General features: G+C 37.2%; 1 protein-coding gene across 2 annotated transcripts in view; it reads left to right on the top strand.

The window, feature by feature from the left end:
* Positions 1-23,798, top strand: part of LOC131065299 (probable magnesium transporter NIPA9) — a 161,205-nt gene that overhangs the window by 100,526 nt on the left and 36,881 nt on the right. For both annotated transcript variants that reach the window (XM_057999766.2, XM_057999767.2), the window contains 2 exons: positions 7,448-7,577; positions 22,053-22,141. In XM_057999766.2, coding sequence (XP_057855749.1) covers positions 7,448-7,577; positions 22,053-22,141 — 219 coding nt within the window. The remainder of the gene's footprint in view (positions 1-7,447; positions 7,578-22,052; positions 22,142-23,798) is intronic.

Genomic DNA, 23,798 nt, shown 5'->3' with positions numbered 1-23,798 from the left:
CTTCCTTGGGCGGAGTTTTGAAGGGTCCCTTCAACATGGAGGGCGGACTTTGAGCAAAGCTCAATCAAGGCGAATTTTTAGCTAAGGCATAGGGCGGACTTTGGAACACACCCCCTAGGCGGACTTCTAAGACATCTCCAACATGGGCGGACTTCTAGACCTTTGCATCATTTTTCTAGGGTAGGGCGGAGTTTTGATGGGTCTCCAACATAGGGCGGACTTTGGACTTCACCCCTTGGGCACCCCACACACATGGCGGACTTTAGAGTGTTGGCCATCATGGCCTCTTCCAAAACATGGCGGACTTTGAAGGGTTGGCAACCAACATGTTAGGATAGGGCGGAGGTTCAAGGCCATTCACTCAGCAGCACCTTGGGCGGAGTTTTGGTGAGTCCCCTTAGGCATGGCGGACTTTGGTGGCACCTCCTACATGGCTCTCGAACCTTTGGCAGACTTTAGACTTGGCTCCATCAAGGTGAAATTTTGGCTAAGGCATGGGGCGGACTTTGGAGGTCTCTCCTACATGGTCTTGAAGACCTTGGGCGGACTTTAGCCTTTGCTCCTTCATGGCGAAATTTTGGCTAAGGCATGGGGCAGACTTTAGACAACACTCCCACCTTGAGCGGACTTTGGAGACACCTCCTAGGGCGGACTTTAGGCATCTCTCCCACCTTGAGTGGACTTTGGAGACACCTCCTAGGGCAGACTTTAGGCATCTCTCCCACCTTGAGCGGACTTTGGAGACACCTCCTAGGGCGGACTTTAGGCATCCCTCCTCTTGGGCGGACTTCAAGCATCTCTCCCACCTTGGCGGAGTTTTGGTCTACCTCCCAACATGGCGGACTTTTAGACATCTCCAACATGGGTGGACGTCTAGACCTTTGCTCTTCAAGGCGGACTTTTGGAGGCTCTCAAGAGGGCGGACTATATATGAAATATAACATTTAAGTATGTGGTATTCTTATACTTTAAGTTATATTTCATATATATTGTCAGGATGTTTGAGAGTGGTTTCGGGCCTCTAGGACTAATAATGCAAGATCTAGTTTTTGGAGGATTCTCCAATTTTCCAGACTTAGTCAAATTTCAGGATCAGGATGACATTCCATACTTAGCCAAATTTCAGGACATTTGAGGATCAGGTTGATTTTTCGAGCTGATTATCCTTTGAAGGTGCCATGACCCCCTAAAATATAGGAACTTAGCTTTTTGGGTCAAAACTTGAAAATTTTGGATCGTGGTCGAAGCAGGTCAGTGGTACAAACGTAAACCCTAGGTTTGCATCCCGAAAAAGCAAAAAGCCTAAAATCTAGGGATTTAGCTTTTTTAGGTCAAAACTTGGAATTTTCGAGTTCCGGTCGAAGCTGGTCAGTGGTACAAGTGTAAACCCTAGGTTTGCATCCCGAAAAAGCAAAAAGCTTAAAATCTAGGGATTTAGCTTTTTTAGATCAAAACTTGGAATCTTCGAGTTCCGGTCGAAGCAGGTCAGTGGTGCAAGTGTAAACCCTAGGTTTGCATCCCGAAAAAGCAAAAAGCCTAAAATCTAGGGATTTAGCTTTTTTAGATCAAAACTTGGAATTTTCGAGTTCCGGTCGAAGCAGGTCAGTGGTGCAAGTGTAAACCCTAGGTTCCCATTCCAAAAAAGCAAAAAAGCAGACATCCCTAAAAAATAGGGAAAACTTTCTAAAAATAGCCATATCGGGGATTGGGCTAAAAAGGCCAAAAACGAAACTTCCTAAAAAATAGAAAAAAGCAAAAAAGCAAACTTTCTAAAAATAGAAAGTTGTCCAAATTCATCCAAATCAATTGCGATCTTCGTCCTTTGGCCTCTCTAAGCACTCTGGTGGTGTTCGCATTTCAGAATCACATAACTTGCAAAAGCTAACTTTCAATCGTTAGGCCTGAAATGCTCTGAATTGGACAAGGCTTGGTGAAACTGCAGCAAAAGGTCATAGGACACTAACAAAAACCCTAGAAAGCAGGAAAAGAGAGGGTCCCCATTTGCAATGGGGCGATGTGTGAAAAAGGTCACAACATCTAGCGCCAACCCGAATAAATGTTCCTGAACATTCCTAAGATAAAACCCATTTCAAACTTAGAATCAAAAATTAATTATAGCTAACTTACTCGCCGGCTGAGAAGGGCATTCAAAAAGGAAAGAGGAATCCTAAACTGCATCAAGATCTTTCATCCTTCAATTATAAGTGTGTGCAAATGCGTTCATTCCCGTCTCATAAGACCATTATGACTCTTCGGTTCCATCATGGCAAGTCGCATAATTTAAGTGCTTTGCCTTAACTCCAAAAGCATCCTTGGATAGAGCCTCGCTGCTAGCGAGCGTCCATAGCCCCGGCGAGGTTATCTCTATAATCCTCAGTTACCGGTTCTTGCCAAAAATGGCCGAGTCCTGGTCCTGGTTCATGCCCGGTCCTGGTCCGAGCTTGGTTCAACCTAGGTCCCACCCGGGTCCTGCCCAGGGACCCAGGTCGAACCAGGGAGGACCTGGGTGAACCCAAGCCCGTGGGTTCCCAAAAATGGGGCCCACGGGTTAGAAAACAAAGAAAAACAATTAAAAAACATTTTTTTTAATCGTATTTTAACATTTTGAAACTTGAAACTTGAATATTATCTTTTTTGCAAATTATGAATATGATATTACGTTTATGATTTACGATATATCAATATCAGAATATTTATTGGCATTGGCAATTATGGATTTATGATTTATGATTTATCTGTTATCATTTATGTATCATTGTATGGGAAAGTTACATTGTATGTTTCATATTTGTATGTTTGAACTGTGAACATATATAGTTTTGATGTTTGAAGTTTGAACATGTAAATTCATATATATATATATATAAATTTAAAATATATATATATATGTGTGTGTGTGTGTGTGTGTGTGTACGGACGAACCCGTACCCGTACCCCCCCCAATTTTTTTTTTGCTGAATCCGCAAATCCGTACCCGAATTCGAACTGGAACCGGTAACTTAGCTATAATCTCACGGAGATTGCTCTACTTCCGGCGATTTATACTTTGATTCGAGGGATACACCTATAGAGATTTCCGCACACCCAAAAGCCAAGTATTTTGATTTCCGCACACCCAAAAGCCAAGTATTTTGATTTTCTCTCTTTTACTCTTTCTTTTGATATTATTTTCTTTTCTTTTCACATATTTCCACACTTTGGCGTGTAAGCAATGAAGCGTACCATGGGCTTGAGTATTATAGTGGCGCTGAAGTAAGACTTTTGACGAATTTCCTTATGTTTTCTTGCCATAACTTCACTGTGGGAGACCACAATGACTCAGAGGATTCTTTAAGTGTATAAGATATAATGACTGAAAGACTCAGTGTCAAGATACAATTGATGATTCCCTTTCTAGTCAAATGCTCATCCTAACTTTGAGATACTTTAGAAACAATTAATCTAAAATCTAGAAGTTTTCCACAAATATTCATCAAAGGAATACCCCAAACATAACTTAGCGAGGTCAAGCCAATGTGTACGTGTTAAGCAACATCACCCTTGCGCCAATGGGAATCCTCCTTTATTACTAAACTAAAGCACGAAGAAGCAGGCGAAAGCAACACAACTAAGAAAACAAGGACAACTAAACTAAACACACAAAACGAAAGGAAAACTACTCTAACTAAAAAAAAATTTAAGCGAACCACACTCAAAAGACCTAAGTATATACAACTCCTAGCATGATTTCTCAGGACGTGTAGGAGCAACAAAGCAGCAGTCACAGTCCGAAGTTTTGCAAACTTATCTTTAAACTTGAAAAAATATTCTTTCACAGTACAAATTTGAAACTCAAGCAAAACTTCGGGAAAGATTAGTAACTGGGGTAATTCATCCAGACCATGATTAATCCATAAACAAGTTGTCTTTCCTAAATCTCCATAATCAAAATGATATTCTTTGTAGTCAATAGTAGGGAAAGATACAACTTGGTGGTCTTCATTCGCAGAAAGGAAATCTTGCTCATCATTCGTTGATTCATCAGGAGGTCGAAGTTGATGGTGAACCATACCACTTGCATCTGAAATATGCATATCAACGTCACGTTCCAAACTGGGTGGAGTGCGGCGGGGATTAGATTCAAAAGGGAATTCGGAAATTTGGAATACTTAATGTGTTGGCCCCTTTTGAATCCCTAACACTGGATTGAGCCCCAACCCGAATTGTTCTTCATCTTCTGCCTCTGTTACCGTTACTTGTTCACCAGGTAGCGTTCAATTTGCTTCGATTTCATCTAGCAATTCCTCCATGACTGTGAACATTGGATCAAGCGCCAACCCGAATTGCACTTCATATTCTGCTTCCATCTTGGTAGCCCATTGATCATCAAATATTCCATCTTGTCTTAAGTTGCTTACCATTTCTTCCGTCTTGAGCGTGCACGATTGAACTTCATCATCGAGGACAATTCCTTCTTGAAGGGCACTGTCTCTATTTTGAATTAAATCTTCCACTTCTGGCTCCTGATGATCTTCAATAACTTTCACTTTTGCATATTCATTGGCTTCCATATGCTGATAGCTTCCTTGGTCTGTTCTCCTTGCTTGGATGTATTCCATTATTTCTTTGATCTTTACTTCAATGGCCTCTCGTTCTAGTGTGATGTAGGAACAGTCTTCATCCACTTGAATGCTTGATTCAATTCTACTATCTTCTTCCAATTTTCTTCCTTCATAACCTGATGAGGTTGCAATACTTTGTTCTCTTGATATAGCACTAAGCTGCTCGTTCCAGATGCATTTCCTTGGCAATTCTGATAATCCTAAGTGACATCTAGCTTGGTTGATAGCCTCTTCACATATAAAACAAGTGAATTCTGAATGAGGTTCATTGTGAATCGGACACCAACGAGGAAGCAACATGCCTTTCAAGTGAATATTACCTTGTTCTATCTGATTTTGAGTTCTAAGTATGAACCTTGTGAAAGGATCATTTCCATTGTCCTCATCGTCAGGCTTTATGCACAATTCTGGTTTTGGAACATCCCAAAAGAAAAATTTTCCTTGTAGAACTAATTCTATCCTTGACAAGAATGCCAAGCAATTGATCTCATCATGCTCGGTCGTTTCGTGTATCCGGCACCTCCCTAGTATGGCAAATCGAGACAAATTCCTGGGGTGCAGTTGTGCGTTCAAATTTTCTCGACAGTAAGAAATATGGAACGAACGCCCATCTATAGAGGAATCTCTTTTTCGATTTTCCATTTTCTAATTTTTTTAGATTTTTCAATTTTTCACTTTTTTGGGATTTTTTGACATAAAAGAGATCTAACATATCTCTGATTTGGCATTTCAAAGTTCATATTGGTTCTCTCCAGCTGAATTCCTCAACTTGTAAAATGTTCGGCCCTCCTTCTAGCGCCATTTTATGTTGCGCTTGGGAGGAGGGTTAAAAAAAGTCCTTAAAATTACTCCCTCAAGCATAAATTGATAGAATTTGGATGTCAATTGTTCCGCCCTCCTTCTAGCGCCATTTTATGTTGGTGTCTGTTTTATCATCTACCAAACATTAGGATAGGATACCCGAAGGTATTCTATCCTCTCCTGAAAAATCACTACTGATTCCAAGGTCTATATGTGCGAACAAGCGACTTTAGTGGAATAGCTTCTTGGGTAGTGTATGCTGAAATTTCAAGGGGGACTTATGTTTGACAAGTATCTTGAACTGCTGGATTTAGATGGATTTAGCAATTTTAGGCTCTTCTTTTTTTTTGGGATTTTTTGCGATTTAGACTTTCAAAAGAAAGGGAAAAAAGGATAGAGTTTAGGAAGGCTAATCTAATCCTACGAATTCTGGAGACGGTATCAACTGGGTGCTCTCGAGAAACCAAACCTTGCTTCACCACACTAGGGACAACTACACAAGGCCGGTGCAATCTTCAATGGGTTGTGCTTATGATCGAGATGTTGGGATGCACAGGGGATGGGCTCAGACTAACTTTGCACGGTGAGATGGAAATCATCCATACACCAAAAGTATGAGCGGAGATACACCATCAATTGACACTTATCAAATCCTTCATTCGAATTAACAACAATGAAAGCAAATCTAAGTTAATTTTAACGAAGTGTTGAGGCAATTGAAACCATGCAAATCATTCAAATAATAGAGATTACAAAGTAGCGCACATGCAATATATTATCTGGAAATGACCTTAAGCAACAATACATCAAAAACCTCACCCCCTCCAAATGAGAGGAGGTAGCCTTATATAGTTTTCAAGAATAAATGAATGGCCGAGATCAAACAGTGATCAAGGGCCCAGATTGAAAGCTATAAACCCTAATTAGGGTTTCCCAAAACTAACTACCCTCGACCAATTACATTTGGGACACACGTCCTTCTTGCTAAATATGAACCATCAATGAAAATAGAAGGTTGTTGCATTGTGAAGTGTGCTCTTCTAGAAGCTTCTGGATAAGTCAGGTTCATCGAACCTGGACATGCTAACTTGGAGCGATCTGATTGGTTGGAAAATGACGAGGCGCCACCTCAACGTGTTGGATGTCTTTCTTGAATTCTCCAATTTGTGTCAAGAGATTGTCTAAGTATGGAAATTTGATTCCTTCTTGTCACCATTTGATTCGGCTTGGGAGCTTGTCTTTTTTTTATTAATTTCTCCAGGAGATGAAATCCTTCAAGAAGTTTCTTATCACTAACTTTCAACCCATCCTTTGTATGTATAGAAGTTTTTTCCTTGGAAAATAAAATATAATACTTAGAACATTGATTTTCATTGGAAAATAAAACATAACATTGACATTCCATTCTTGGAGATCCAATAAAGAGTACTAGTATAACAAGTTATGGGGGTTTCTTCTATAACATCAAATACTTGTCAGATTAAAAATGAGATCTTGTTTGCGTTTACTTATCTGTGGTCATAATTCATAATGAAGTGGGGAGGCATTAAGTTTTTTTTTCCTAAATTTGTTTTCTCTTGGGCATAGGTTAGCTTCGTTGAGAGCATTTTTTCTTAAATGGCTCAATATTAGGCTCCTGACAATTCCTATATATGCCTATCAAGAAGCAGTCAACTTTTACTATATATTGTGAATTTAATCTCTCTCAAGGCATAACATTTCTATCCAACAAACAAACCTTCATTGACCTTATATTGTATATCATCTTGAGTAACTCTGTGTCTAATGACCATGGGCATTCTTTCAACGGTCATGCGGCCTGTAGCCTACTTTACATGGAAGAAATACTTGACACGCAGAAAATCTGGTTCTCCATGGCAATGACATTAATTGACAATATACTGATCACATCTATTTCCAAATTCAATGGGTAAAATGCAATTAGGATCTTCTTCTAATAACTTAAATTTTACTAATTTTATTTATCATATTACTATTTGAAACACATAATATAAATTGACACCTGGTGTTTTATGTTGTGGTAGGTTTCAGTTATACAGCCGGTTTCTGGGTGTGGCTTAGCAGTGCTCTCTATGTTCTCACATTTCTATTTAAAGGAGACGATGAATCCACTGGACTGGCTAGGCATTGCTATGGCTGGTGTTGGCACAATAGGCAAGTTGACTTATTTCATTTTCATGATTTAACCAAGTCTGGTTTGGTTTATGGTAGCAATTTGAAATGTTTTGAGCTATGCTTGTTAATTGCATCCTTGTCTGGTTATGCAAATTGTATATATATGTGTGTGTGTGTGTTTGTGAAAAGCATAAATCTCTAACTATATTTGATTATATGGAAGATGTAAAGCCTGGTCTACTATTTCATTTATTCAGAAGTAATATTGGTGGCCTAATGTGTGTATTATTATTTTTCAGTGATGTTTAGTACAGTTGTAAGACTTTTGTTGCCTAATTTTGTTATCCTTGTCTCACAATTACTTATAAATGCTAGGATTCACTGTCACAACTGAAATGGAGAAAAAATAATCTGCAATTGTGAGAAAAACCCAAAAGGCTGGCCCGTAGGCAGAATCATAGGTGCAAGGAATATGGAATTGCTGGAGTATAGGGTAAGATATATTGTTCAATGTCAGATACCTGTTCTTCTACTTACATGGCCTCCTTAGAATATACCAAGTTTGTAGGGAGACATGTCTCCCACCCCATTGGATGTGTCTTTTGTTGATGCTTGTTTTGTGACACTCGTGAAGACAGGACAAAATACTTGGTATTTTGTCCTCTCTTGAACAATAAAACCTCAAACACTAAATTATGTGATCAAATAAGGCAACCCCAAGGTTTACAATGCGAACCTCAGTGCACGATGTGATTTGCTGACATCACAAAGGGGACTTATGCTTAGATGGAACTGGAATTTGAATATTAAAGTGACTTGAACTTCAAATAAAAGACAAAAAGGGATAAGGTTAGAGAATCTAAGCTAAACCTAAGGACAATATATTAATAGATAGTGCTTTGATAGATGAATTCCATAAATCAAGCTTTGCTTCACCATGAGGAAACAACTACACAAAATTGATGCAATCTCCAAAGATAATGAAGGATTTTCATATTGTAAACATTCATCCAAATACCTATTGATGTGTTGTTTAGGACACTTTGAACACAGTAAAATACTTAATATTTTATCCTCTCTTGAACAAAGAAACCTCATATGCTAAACAGTGTGATCAAATGAGACAACTCCAAGGTTTACAATGCGAACAATCAACTTTAATGTTGGATAGACTTAGTGATGTATGATGTAATATTGTTGGAATCACAAGGGGACTTATGTTTATGAATACCGCTGAAACATGGAATTTATACTTACTTGGAAAATAAAAGATAAAAGAGATGAGGGTTAAGAGATCTAATCAATTCCTAAGGACAATGACAATAAAAGATGATGCTTTGATAGACAAATTCCATAATCAATCTTTGCTTTGCCATGTGGGAACAACTACACAAAATTGATGCAATCTCCATAGGATAACGAAGGGTTTTCATATTATGAACATTCATTCAAACACCCAAGACTCTCATGGTTCAAGTAAATATCCACAATCAAACTAGTGCTTAACAAGGTTTAGGCTAACTTTGCACTGTAGCTTACTATTGGTAAACCACAAAAGGTATGAACTGGAATTCCGTCACATATCGATACACTTCTCTTTTATAATCAATGAACTTTATCTAAAGTTGAGAAGTAACAAGAAACCATCCAACATGTAGAAATTACACATAGAAATCCACCATGTTTCAATGAAAATCATGTATTAAATCCAAAAGTCTTGGCAACAATTTCGAGTTTCCTCCTACTCTATTGCTACTCCTAATTACTAACTATTATCTATTCACTATTAACCCTTACAAATGAGAGAATTGAGCCTTATATGGAGGTCTCATTACAATTCAAAGGCTCAAATTGATTCAAGATCAACGATTGAGATTACAAGATAAAACCCTAATTAGGGTTAGTTATAACTAACTTCACTCGACCGATGAAATAATTACAATATTTAGGACACATGTCCATCTTTGAATTCCAACCAATAGGAAATGATGTTAGGTATGTGAAACAATATTTGATGTGGTGCCATGTGTCATTTGCTCCCTTTTTAGATTAGTTGGGTTCATTGAACTTAGACATGCTAGCGTGGAGTGGCTTGACTTGTTGAATGATGACTAGGATGCCACCTTAGCTTACACCTGTCTTGTAGATTATCACAAAGTGTTTGTTGATTGAGCAATATCTCTTGATACTCAACATTATCTAGTTGCTCAATGTGATGAAGATGGTGGAACACTTTCCCAAATTGTATCATCTTTGGGTGATCAAATTAACTTACTAACTTTGCTTAATTCTTTTGAAACTATCTAACTTTCACATTGCATCTTCATCTTCTAACTTGGGAATCTTGACCTTGGGTTACACTTCGTCCTGATGATGCTTGCTCCTGGCTTCATGGTGCCTACACTTGACTTGCATAGCTTTCCTTGATGAAATCATCTTGGATATTCAGGAATCTAACCTCCTTGTGTAGTATTTCATTTTGGCAATGATATTTGATATAAACTCTTTGTTTATGGTGTACTTGATCTTGATCACCACCCTATATTGGCTTTGAATCTTGGATTTCCAAAGGAAATTCAAGATATAATACAAACTTTTCTTCATTCCATTGCCATGCCGTGAAGTTGTTTGGACTTGTAGAACAATCTTCTTGCAATGGTTGTAATGCTTGAAGCTATGATGCTTGATCCTTGTTGACTTGCCTTGAATGTGTTGATGTTGTGACTTGTGGAGTAACAATGCCTTGATCACCATGCATCCCTCTTTAAGTCCTCTCTCCAAGTCGCACCTCACCAAGCCTAGAATATATTGATTCCCTTCAAAACCTGAAAAAGAAAACAAACACACTGTGACTGAAAGGCAACACATCACAATTCAAAACCAATAAATCTAATCTGATTCTCTATACTTATTGCACTATTTTCTGCCCTTCTCAGCATACTCAGGTCTGCACCCAATGCCTACGACTGAATTGATGAATGTTTGAAGTTATTGTTTTGACTATGTTTTATAGCATTCTTCCATTCCTTGAACTGACTCCTCCTCTACCTAGTCGACTAGGACTCTTAAATCCTTTAAATTTCTTGCCTTGTAGCCGACTAGAGCCCTAATGCTGAGTGCATTTCATATGTGTGCTTGCACAAACTTATAAAGTATTGTAGGGTGCATTTCAAGTGATGCCTTGCACAATGCAAGTCAGCCTACTAAGCGTTAATACCCCTTCACTCCCAAGCCAAGTCGACTGTTTGCAGATTATGTGATTGAGCGTATATTAATAGATGTTAAGTTGCTTTCCTCAAACCCAATCATCTACCAACTCATTTACTTGCTCTGCCCTAGGATTAGGTCAAGCTGCAGGTCTGAGTTCCAAGTTTTGAAGGCTGATTTGATTGATTTCAGACCTGACCTTAATGTTTTAGGGTCTGATTTAGGGGGTCCCCCCATCTCCACGACCGTTGGGGACGAGGAGACGAGGGGACGCAGGGACGGGCTTTGGGGACGGGGGGACAAAGGGAAAAAGTTTCGGGGACGGGTTTCGGGGACTTGGGCCTGGGAGGGGGAAACGCGTTTCCATGGAACACTGGATTTTATGCTTTAAGGCCTGATTTGTATGTTTGCAATTCTAATTCCTGAGTTTTAATCCTTCAAGGCTTGATTTGACATTTGATCCACCTGTTCTACCTCTTTTCCTTTGGGCACATATTGTAAGTACTCTTGCATAAAGAAACTCATCACCCTACCCCATAAGCGCATCTCAATCCTCATGTATGCACAAGGTCAACCTCACATTGGGCAGATTTCAATCTATCATTACACAAAGGTGAAAAATATGAGTGCATCTTAGACAAGGCTTTGCACAAATGGGGTAGGATTTTGAGTTTGCAATGCACAAATTTGAAGGAGGGGAGCACTTTTTGATTGCACCCCAACTCAACATGGAGCACACACAAAAAGGTAGTTTGCATTGATCAGCTAGGGATGAGTGCATCCAAGGGGTAGTTATGCAATGTAGAGCGGGTTTAGGAAGGTGGAATGCACAACCTTATACATGAAACAAGAGGCCTGAACTGAACTTAGTCAAATATTTTGATCTGATTTCTAATTCTTCCTTGAGCACATTTCCACCTCTAACATGATAAAATGTTTCTTGAGTGGATTTTATGTGTTGCTTTGCACAAATGTATTGCCTTGGTCGAGATTTAGGGGGTCCTTAACACAATGATGTTGGGCAGGTTTATGACCCTAGTTTGCACAATGTCTTGAGTGCATTGGATAAGTGGTCTTGCACAAACAATGCAAGGCAAAGCGTATATGAAGGGTTGCAATGCATGCAATGATGCTAGAGTGCACATTGCAAGTGCACATGCACAAAAGGTGAAGGGTGCATCTAGAGGGGAGACTTACACAAAGTAAGCATGAGGGTGAACCCGACACTAGTGCACATTTTACCCCTCTAAACCTTGCATAAACTTGTACATGCCAATAGGGGGGTTGAGTTTTACTTAGCCAAGTTTCAATGATTTTACCCCCTCTAGATCATGTATAACATGATCTCGAAATTCATGACCCTAGGTGCTTTGCTTGCAGTTCCTGACAGAACTACAAGCTAACCTATTACTCCTTACCCTTTAATCCACTCAAAACAACATTTTGCAATGACCTAGCAACTTAGCAACAATAACAACATTTGCATCTTCTTAATCCTAAATTGATAAACTTACCTGCTCTCACTAGCAAAGGCTACAACTACAACCATTGCCAAGCTAAGACGACCTAACCAAGACACCTAAGCTAAGCAAAAAGTGGGAGTTCCCATTTGCAATGGGGTGATGTGTGAAAACATCACAACAATACCCAATACTGATGCAATTCAAATGATCATTTGTAAGTGAACTAGTGCTAAATTAGGTTCACACTAACCATACACAGCAATTTGCAATCATCAAACTACAAATTGTATGAACCGGAATTCCCTCGAATAGCATCACATTTCTCCATTACAATTAATGGACTTCAACTAAAAGTGGAGAAGTATAAACCATGTAAAATGTTGAAACAACACACAAAGATCCACCATATCTTGAATGAAAATTATGTATATATTCCATCATAGTCTTGGCAACAATCTTTGATCTTCTCCTCCTACTATTATTACCGCTTCTAACTATTAATTATTAACCTATGCAAATGAAAAGGCCAAGCCTTTTATAGAGTTTGAGTTACAAAATGAAGGGCCCAGATTGATGCTAAATCAACAACCAAGATAATTCAATGAAACCCTAAAGTGTGGTTGTTACAACTGCCACCTCCTTTTATGTAATGCCATCCAATGGGAAAATCACTACACATCCTTTTGAGGAAAAGGACCAATGAAAATTAACAGTCCTAATGGCACAATTTACAAGGAATAGATGAGGACACTCCATTTAATGCATATCATTGCTTCTTAACCTTTATTCCTGCTCATATGTTATTTTCTCTGCAGTGATGTCCAATTTATATTCCCCCTTTTTCATTCATCATCTTATGGCATCTTATACCATGGTCAAGAGTGGCGACTATTCAAAGTGCCACAAGTCATCCTTCTCAAAAGGATGCATCATTATTTATTTAATTTTTTTGATCGGTAAGGGGCATTTTTTAAGGTGCCGAACACTATTGTTGTTCAAATCCGTGAGCTCACCAGCCCAGTGAAAGAACCAAGCCTGCGAGCATAGTGGCCCAGCGGGGATTTGAACCTTGGTGGCAGTTTCATCAAGCAAGTGTTTTAAGTTTAACCACTGTACTACATGGATCACCCCAAAAGGATGCATCATTATATATATAATACTTTTTTGCTAACTAATGAAGTCGGCCATATCAAGTTAATATCATTAAATATAGTAATTATTATCATTTTTCTCTAGTCGGCCTTAATATTTGGTCCTTGATGGGGTCGACCTCCCTCAGTCTTAATTCCTTGATTTAGTATAAATAATGCCTCCACGGTGGGGATATGATAGACTCCAAGAAGAGGTATTCCCTGAATACAAAATCATCTTTTGAGATCCTTAGAACCTAGCACCTCCATTTCCGGAGTTGCCTCAAGAAACTCCATCAAAGTTCAATTTCGCATAATCTTTTTGTTGGTATGAATGAGGTTTTCTACTCCGGTTTACTTCTGGGACCATTTTACACTAGGATAGTTAGGTTTACTTAGGCATTTTTAAGTTTTTTAAACAAATTGCCACTTTTTCTCGAATTATGCTTGACAGGCATTTTGTCAAACAGTTTGTAGGTAATAAAATATGGGATCTTCGAGTTTGTTACTGCTGTAATGATTTTATCAGAAGTTTTGGAACACAATTTCATCACTCGGGGTCATTCACATTCATTGCTTGTTGGCACATTACACCAAACAATTGCTACACATTCATTATGCTTGGCAAGGTATCAATAGGGGTTTTGTTGTTGTATTACAGAGTACAGAAATAATTTTTTTTTACCTATTTCAACCTTTACAAAATGCAATGTCCATGCTCATGTGCAGCTGCTGACCACAGGTTAATGCATACAAGTGTAGGATCTTCCAAACTCCATGCCTCATTTTCCCAATCATTTAGAAACCTGCACCAAAAGGCTGCACCAGCTAAAGAAAGCTACACAGGACCCCCATAGTTTCTCCAAGCTCTCAATAAACTTCTTTCAATGTCACCTCTCAGAGTCCAGTGATTATCCTCCCCGTGTCAACTTTTTCTAATTTTTCCGATGTGCAATGGATAGTGTTAAGTTTATAGTCTCAGACGAACGTCGCACAGTAACGATCGTACTGATTGCATATTTGTTAGCAGACTTGACTAACAATACTTAGACATAAACAAACATCCTAAGTATCTCTTCAATTGTTAACGCCAATGTTGGGTAGGATCGTGACTCCACACAGGGGTCACGACCCTATGTGGAACCAAGATGGTTCCACATAGGATCGTGATTCCCTGTGGAGGCACGATCCAATATGTGAATGATATATAGATGCCAAACATGTTCCCTGCAGATGAAAAGAAAAGATAACAGAGTATAGGCGACCAGTATACGGATAAATACGAAACTCCTTACTGACATTGCCAAAGATTCATTTTATTACATACAGTAATAAAATCACTGCAGAGATCAGTCACAGATATATGTAATTTGCAAACCAACAGAGGCAATTCGATAGAAGAATAAAATCGAATTAACAACATACAGAGATCAGAGAACTGATTAAATAAAACTATTCTAACAGTCTGTTTAACATTTACATGGTATCAGAGCCTAACTATTCAAAGATCCGAACAGACTAAGGGAGAAGTTTACAATTAAACAAAGACTCATTAAAATGGCGCACACAATCAGATTCGAAGACAAACTTGAAGGAGCAGCAAATTTTGCATCTTGGAAAGTCAGAATTATGATCATGCTAAAAGAGAACAAAGTAGACAAATTCGTGAAAGAAGACAAACCTGAACCCGAGGCTGAACCAAAGAAATCTATATGGACTGAAGGAAATGATAAAGCAGTTAAAATCATTATCAACGCCGTTAGAGATCATATAATACCAATTATATCAAAACATGATAAAGCATATGAAATGTACAGAACCTTAGAGAAGACATATGAAATAAACAATATGAGCAAAACCCTAACTCTAAAAAGACAATTAAACCACATAAGCATGAATAAAGGGGAATCAATGAATTCATATTTCATGAGAGTAGGTTCTCTAAGAGATCAACTACAAAAACTTGATTATCATGTCGAGAAAAGGGAACTATCAATGATTACTCTAGATGGATTGCCTGATTCTTGGGAATCATTCAAACAAGGCATAAATGCAAGAGATAATTATACAGAATTTGACCGACTAAGGGAAGACTGTCTTCTAGAAGAATCAAGGCAAATAAAAGGGGGCAATCATAAAACTAAAGATCAGGATCTTCACATTCTCAATACTGACTCTCATAAGAAAGGTAAGAAGAAAAACTTCAAGAAAATAAAATTTCACCATGGGAAAAGTAAGAGAGACATGTCAAAAATTCAATGCCACAGATGTGATTAGTATGGACACATGTCATTCAATTGTCCTAACAAAGTAAAACAACAAGCATCATTCACCAAAGTAGGGAGGAAGTCAAAAATTGAATCTGAGAAGTTTGTATTCTACTCTGCACTTTCAAGTCAAGCTTCAAACAAATCTACCACTTGGGTGATAGACAGTGGATCGTCAAGGCATGTCACTGGATTCAGAGAATCACTAGACTCAATGGAAGAGGAATCTAATGAGGAGGTAACGATAGGAGATGATTCTGCACATCCGGTAAGAGGTGTCGGAACATGCACCATAAAATTAAAGTCTGGAATCTCAGTTCAACTCACTGGAGTACTATTTGTACCAGGAATCAAAAGAAACCTAGTTTCTATTTCTGCGCTTGAAGATAATGGATACAGGGTCTCATTCATAGAAGGAAAGGTAATGGCATGGCCAAAATCATCCACCTTCAAAAGAGCACAAGTGATTGGTTACAGACAAGGTCATCTATATGAATTGTGTAATGAGCCAAATCAGACTTTATTTCATGAAGTCACAAATCAAACGGAAATTTGGCATAGAAGACTAGGGCACTTACACTTTTGCGCTCTACCCTCTATGGAGAAATTAGTCACAGGACTACCTAAATTAAATCAAATTCATTCAGGCACTTGTAAGGGATGTGCACTAGGGAAAAACATTAAAAGCTCATTTCCCTGTAGCTCTAGAAGGACTAAGATGTTTTAGAACTAATTCACTCTGATTTATGTGGACCTATGTCTGAACCGTCAATAGGAGATTCATTATACTATGTAATATTTGTAGATGATTTCTCTAGGAAAACTTGGATTTATTTTCTTAGAAGCAAGGAATCTAAAGAGATACTTAGAAACTTTAAAGAATTCAAATCTATTACAGAAAACCATTCTGGTAGAAAAATCAAAACACTAAGGACTGACAATGGTAGGGAATACACTTCAGACTTATTTAAAGAATTCTGTAAAGATGCTGGGATTAAGAGGGAGTTCACAGTACCCTATAATCCTCAACAAAATGGGGTTGCAGAAAGAAAGAATAGAACAATAGTAGAAGCTGCAAGGGCTATGTTATTTGATCAGAACTTAGAAATTGTACTTTGGGGGGAGGCTTCTAACACAACTGTATATATTCAAAACAGATGTCCTCACTCTCATATCATTGACAAAACTCCTGAAGAAGTCTTTACTGGAACTAAACCTGATATTAGCCATCTCAAAATATTTGGATGTCCTGTCTATATTCATGTACCCAACGAGAAAAGAACTAAACTAGAACCCACTGGGCAGAAAGGGATTTTTGTAGGATATAGTGAAACTTCAAAAGCCTACCGAATATACATCCCTGGTCAAAGACAAATAGAATTAAGCAAAGATGTCATATTTGAAGAAGATGTAGCTATTAACAAAACAAGAAGTTCCATTACACATAAGACTTCAACCAACTCCATAAATTTGGAGGAAGATTCTATTTCTGAAACGCAGAGGGAGCATCCTGAGGAAAGCACATTGGGACAAAAGAACACTACTACTGAGAACCCTAGGAAAAGACCACTATGGGCCACCAAAACAGTACAGGAAGTAGAAACCTATGCAGCACCAAGAGGAACAGTTAGGGAAAGCAAAAGACCTTCAAGATTTTCTAGCTATGTGACTCTAATGTCAGAAATCATAAATGTTGAACCCTCAAATGCAGAAGAAGCCCTTAAACAACAAGTATGGAAGAATGCCATGATAGAGGAATATCAATTTATCTTAAAAAATGATGTATGGAAAATTGTGCCTAGACCTAAAGAAAAATCAGTTGTATCCTCTAAATGGCTCTTTAAAATCAAGCATGCTGCTGATGGCAGTATAGAAAAACACAAGGCAAGATTTGTTGCTCGAGGCTTCTCACAGAAGGAGGGAATTGATTATGAAGAAACATTTGCACCTGTTGCTCGATACACTTCAGTCAGAACAATCCTAGCTATAGCAGCATCTAAAAGATGGAAAGTTCATCAAATGGACGTAAAAACTGTGTTTTTGAATGGGAAAATTGAAGAAGTATATCTAGAACAACCTGAAGGATTCGAGGTAAATAATGCAAAAACACATGTATGCAAGTTAGAAAAAACACTGTATGGATTAAAATAGGCTCCCAGGGCATGGTACGAAAGAATTGACAGTTACTTGTTGGGAATAGGTTTCTCTAAGAACATTGCTGATCCAAATCTGTATTTTAAGACAGTCAAAGGTGAAATGCTGATGTTGATACCATATGTAGATGACTTATTAATTACAGGAGAAGATCATCTCATTACAAAATGCAAACAAGAACTAGCTTTAGAATTTGAGATGAAGGATTTAGGATTACTCCATTACTTTCTTGGATTAGAAGTATGGCAAAGACCAGATGGTATTTATCTAAATCAAGGTAAATACACCATTGACATTCTAAAGAGATTTGGAATGTTGAATTGTAAGTCAATGTCATCCCCTATGGAAACAAATCTTCATAAACTAAAAGAAGCAGTAGTAGACTCCAAGTTTGCAGATCCGACAGTATACAGGCAGATTATTGGATCACTGATGTACCTTGTCAATACTAGACCTAATATATGTTATGCAGTGAATGCACTCAGTCAACACATGGTTGAGCCCAAAGAAATACATTTAGTAGCAGTAAAACATATATTGAGATACCTTCAAGGTACTCTAGATTATGGACTTCACTATGAACACACTGAATTGAACCTACATGGATTCTCTGATTCAGATTGGGCTGGAAGTGTAACAGACAGGAAGAGTACTTTTGGAATATGTTTCAGTTTGGGATCAACTATGGTATCTTGGATATGCAGAAAACTATCTTCTGTAGCCTAGAGTTCTACAGAAGCTGAATATATAGCTGCATCCATGGCAGCAAAAGAAGCAGTATGGTTGAGGAAACTGATAGTAGGATTATTTGGTGAAAGCCTAAAACCTACAATCATTCATTGTGACAACCAAAGCTGCATTAAACTTTCAGTCAATCCAGTTTTCCATGATAGATCCAAACACATTGAGATTCCATATCACTATGTAAGAGATATGACAGAAAGAAAGGTAATAAAGTTGGAATATATCAATACAGGAGATCAGACAGCTGATATTCTCACCAAACCTCTAGCAAGAGTGAAAATTGATCACTTCAGGAGGCTTCTTGGTATGGTTAAAATATAATTATTGATATATATAAAGATGTTTAATTATGTAAACTTCTTGTTCATATAAATGAGTATATGAAATTTATAATCTTTCTTGTGTACATTACTAAAGGATGACGATTCTCTAGTTAATGAACACTTGTATTTAAACATTGTAAGGTGACGATCTTACAAATGTTTGGAAGATCATATAAACTGAAAATCATACAATTTGAATATTAGTAATATGATAAGTTATGGTAGACATTATGTAAGTGTATTAATGTCAGTGCACATATCATAACATGGATATCAAAGTGAGTATATCCTTAGTATCACACGTTGATACTTCACACCTAGGTGATGAGATTCTCATGAGATTAGTGTTGAGCTCAGTTAAAGTGATATGTATTAGGCCTATTCTTCTAAGACTAAGAGGGAGTGTTAAGTTTATAGTCTTAGACGAACGTCGCACAGTAACGATCGTACTGATTGCATATTTGTTAGCAGACTTAACTAACAATACTTAGACATAAACAAACATCGTAAGTATCTCTTCAATTGTTGACGCCAATGTTGGGTAGGATCGTGACTCCACACAGGGGTCACGACCCTATGTGGAACCACGATGGTTCCACATACAATCGTGACTCCCTGTGGAGGCACGATCCAATATGTGAATGATATATAGATGCCAAACATGTTCCCTGCAGATGAAAAGAAAAGATAACAGAGTATAGGCGACCAGTATACGGATAAATACGAAACTCCATACTGACATTGCCAAAGATTCATTTTATTACATACAGTAATAAAATCACTGCAGAGATCAGTCACAGATATATGTAATTTGCAAACCAACAGAGGCAATTCGATAGAAGAATAAAATCGAATTAACAACATACATAGATCAGAGAACTGATTAAATAAAACTATTCTAACAGTCTATTTAACATTTACAGATAGCTGTGTTAAAGCGGCCCCATGTCTTCAAATAATGCAGCGTGTCAAAGTTCTTTATGCCCACAACTTCTAATGCAATGTTGACTTACTCAAAAGGTGAATTGATTTCTTTTGTTTATGCTCATATTTCCCTCTAAAACCACATGCTTCCCTTTTTTAAAAGAAATTCATATATTTGAAGTCCACGACTTCAAGAGATGCTTTTACGAGGATTGCAATGGGTTCTTGTCCACCTTTGAATCTTACAATGGAGCCATGTCACCTTCCAAGAATCCATCATGGATATGTAGGAAACTTTTCGAACATTTAAGAGCTAAATTGAATCTTCCAAATTGCTCTTAAGCCTTAACACCAAGCTTCGACCCTCCTTATCTGCTACATATGTGGTATGGCACTGTTTGACTTGGTACGGTATTAATAAGGCTATGTCTTCCTTCATTAGTGGCAGTGGAAGATTTTAGTAAGCCTACATAGGCTGCATTGAATGTTCCAAAGGCTTTTTAAGCCTTCAAATGAATTCTTCATGAAAGGATGTCTCACCTACATACCTTGGCAATCTTCTAAAATGTATTCTTGAATATCATATATATGATAACTTTATCCAAATTTGGAGAGAATAATTTTTCTTTTGCCTGCAAACATCCGAAAAATTATCAAAATGCAACATCAAATCGATCACTTCACATTTGGCATAATGGCGACTTTTGGGTGAAATCGCACAAATGGCATCTGAGGGTTTTCATCCCCAAATCCCAAATCTCTGCACATCATTGACCCCTGCTGTAACCCGCACTGCCTTTCAGGATTTCATTTGTCTGGAAAACCATTAGGGTTTTCATTTCTCCGGTGAGAAATCTGGCCACAGGCACAAATCTCCAAAAGAAAATTAAACAAACTTAGAATGAATCCTTTTGCCTCCTTAGCTCCCTTTTATAACTTCCGTAGAATATTCTGGAATTATAAAATCAGTTTTTAAATAATAAATCTTTTTGCTCACAAATTGACTCATAATATTTATTTGTGGCACCAAGTAAAATTAATTTATTAAGATAAAGTACTAAACTCATAAGCATAATTAATTAAATATAAGTTGCTCAGACTACTTAATTTAAATAATTTATTTATTTCTTCTCCGCAAACCTGGGCCGAAAATGGGGACATTACAACATTTTTTTGTGGTCATAGGTGATCTTCTGGTCTGGTCACTCACATTAATTTCTTTCTAATTACCTTGTTGATGTCTGGTATTATGAGCTTGTAAACCTTTAATGGGGGATTTTAATATATAATATTATTGTGTATATGACTTTGTTAAACTTTGTTATATTTTAATATTTAAAATGTCAGGTTCTAATTCAATAAATTAGTTATAATTATATTAATTTAATTTAAGTGGTTAACATGTAAAAAATTAACAATTCTAATCTATTTAATTTTTTTTAGTGTTTTGCTTAGTTTTTTTTCATGTCTCCAAGTACCTGTTTCCTATTGTAAAAAATGTACCGATACTGATTTGGAATTTGCTTGATGAGTTTTTAATCTCCCAACTCTAAATTCTGGAGAATCATAGGTTGAGACTGAACCTGCTTTTGCAATTTTGTTTATGCATCTTTTGTGTGGCTATTTTGCTGGTAGATCTCTTGCATGCATCCAATTAATGAAGTAAGCTCATTGCTGGTGCAATTTTGGTATATGACTTTCTTTTTTGCCATGAAGTGTTACAAATAACATTATCTGCAGAAGAAACATGATTAGTAAGTATTTTAGGAAAGTATATACTAGAAAAATCATAAAGGTCATCCTCAATCTATCACACTATTAAGCTTGATTGTATTTCCAGCAGGTTTTGGGAATAGAATTCAGGCAAGACAGGAGATGACATGACTTGGTATTCTTGAATTTTAGATGCCTTAATCATAAATTGGATACTTAATACTTGACATGCCACTTATGACATCCTAATACATATAATTATGCTTCAACAGCTCCACCTGATGCAAATGTTCCTTTTTCTCTTTGGACAATCTCTCTGTCTGTCAAGTCTATTTTATTCTATATGAATATCTAATGTATTGGTTAAACATAGATTTAATCACCTGACCAGATTTTCGGTAGGCACTCTGATGTTCAACCAGTTTTTGAGCTACTGTTGTACATACTTGGTCGCTAGCTATTCATATAATTGTATGAGGCAGCTATATACTTTTGTTTCTTAATAAAATGGCCATTTTCATGCAAAATCATCCAGGATCCTGTAATTTGTAGTTTTGACATGGATGCTCATCTGTTTTCGCTTTTGCAGGTGTGGGTATTATAGGAGAGGAGCAGGAGACGTCAACAATCTCTTTTCTACATCTGGCGTGGCTTATTATTTCAATTATTTTTTTGTTTGTAGGTATCAGACATCATGCCCTAATTAAGCTTGTTGATGGTTTATATTTGAATCTTAAGATTGCCTTGGTTGTCTAATGGGGCAGACATTTATTTATCTTGGTCAAAACTTGCATATGTAAGTCTTTTGTTTAATAGTGCTTTGTGTATTTCTATGCATTAGAGCTATTTCTTAAAAAAGTTATGAAAATGTAAAAAGGAGAGCCTAGAGACAGGTCATGCTTATAAGAGGCATGCTTGAGAACCAATAGAGAAAAAACAGTAAATTGAATGTTCAGACACGTGTGTGCATCATGTTGGTTTAAAATGTGTGATCTTCAAAAGAAGATGGACTGTTGTCTTGGAAAACAAGTTGTGTACTCATTTGGTCTATAGAGCCTATAGATGAAGCCTTTTACATGCATTGTTTGTGCTGCATCTTGCTCTTTGTTCTTCTGATATTATCAATGTTGTTTCTATGCATGTTCATTGTTTCTCAGATTTTATTTTCATTATGTATTCGATCCTATATTTTGTGGTCTGGACATTTCAAATGTTATTCAAAACTTTCTTATCGGCCTTATATTTTGAAGATAGTTTTGGGCATGGTAGGTCTACTGCTCTTGGTTCCTAATTTTCAAACATTTAATGTAAAAGTTGCTTCTACCTTTATTTGTAATTATCTTGCATTTGCGTTTGTGCCTTCTGTTGCATGCAAAACAATTATCTTATTCCTTCTAAATTTTCGTGGAACTTTATTATTAGTTAAGGTTTTTGAGACACTGCATTCATCTGTGATATAGAAATTTCACTTACAAAACTCCATAAGGGTGTTTGTGATTGCCATTGTGGATATCTATGTTCAATACTTCCAAATATTTTCATGCACCTCTTGAACACAAAAATATTAGCTAAAAACCTATGCTTGGAACTAGAACTAGTAAAATATAGATACTATGCCAGGAAATTAGATTTGATCAAACCTTGCTAAGGGTGTAACAGATTTGAGCTATAAGCTCTGCATATGTATGGCTTGTACTAGTTGCCTCCCTGTGCCTATTTTTTATGGAATGCAATTGCTAACTGATTTGGTCAATACAAGAAGATTCCAAGACAAATGCCAAGTTGGCTTCAGAAGAAACATTCACACGTTGGATCATATACCCTTGCAACCATCATTTAGGAAGCAAAAGTAATTGATTCAGGGTTTACATTTTCTATATAAATTTACTCTTGGCCTTTGACAGATTATTAGTCTTAGTGGAATTTATAGATGAGGTATGCACCAAACTGGGAAATTTTGATGACATTCGTAGACCATGTGTGTGAAATAAGGATGCCCATTATCACTCTCTCTTTGGATTGTATCAACATGATTTGTAGGATCCCATTTCCAAGCTCGAAGGAATATAAGCAGGTATATTGTATCTGAGATCCATCTAGTTACCTTATTTTTGTAGATGACACAATTGTACCATCACAAATCATTGTAGGTTTTCAAAAGCAACTGGACTTAGTTACTCATATCTTGGCTCACTTGAGCTATATATAGTTCAACCTTGGAATTATGTGAATTATGGCATTCAATATGTCCAATGAGAAAGCATAAAAATTCATCTTATATATATGGAACACTTAATTGATTGGGTATCTTCTTACAGTCGAGAAGAATTTAATG

Source organism: Cryptomeria japonica, chromosome 1 (assembly GCF_030272615.1).
Source record: "Cryptomeria japonica chromosome 1, Sugi_1.0, whole genome shotgun sequence".
NCBI classification, from domain to species: Eukaryota; Viridiplantae; Streptophyta; class Pinopsida; order Cupressales; family Cupressaceae; genus Cryptomeria; species Cryptomeria japonica.
Note: the sequence above shows the minus strand (reverse complement) of the source record. Positions and strands in the feature narration are given on the sequence as shown.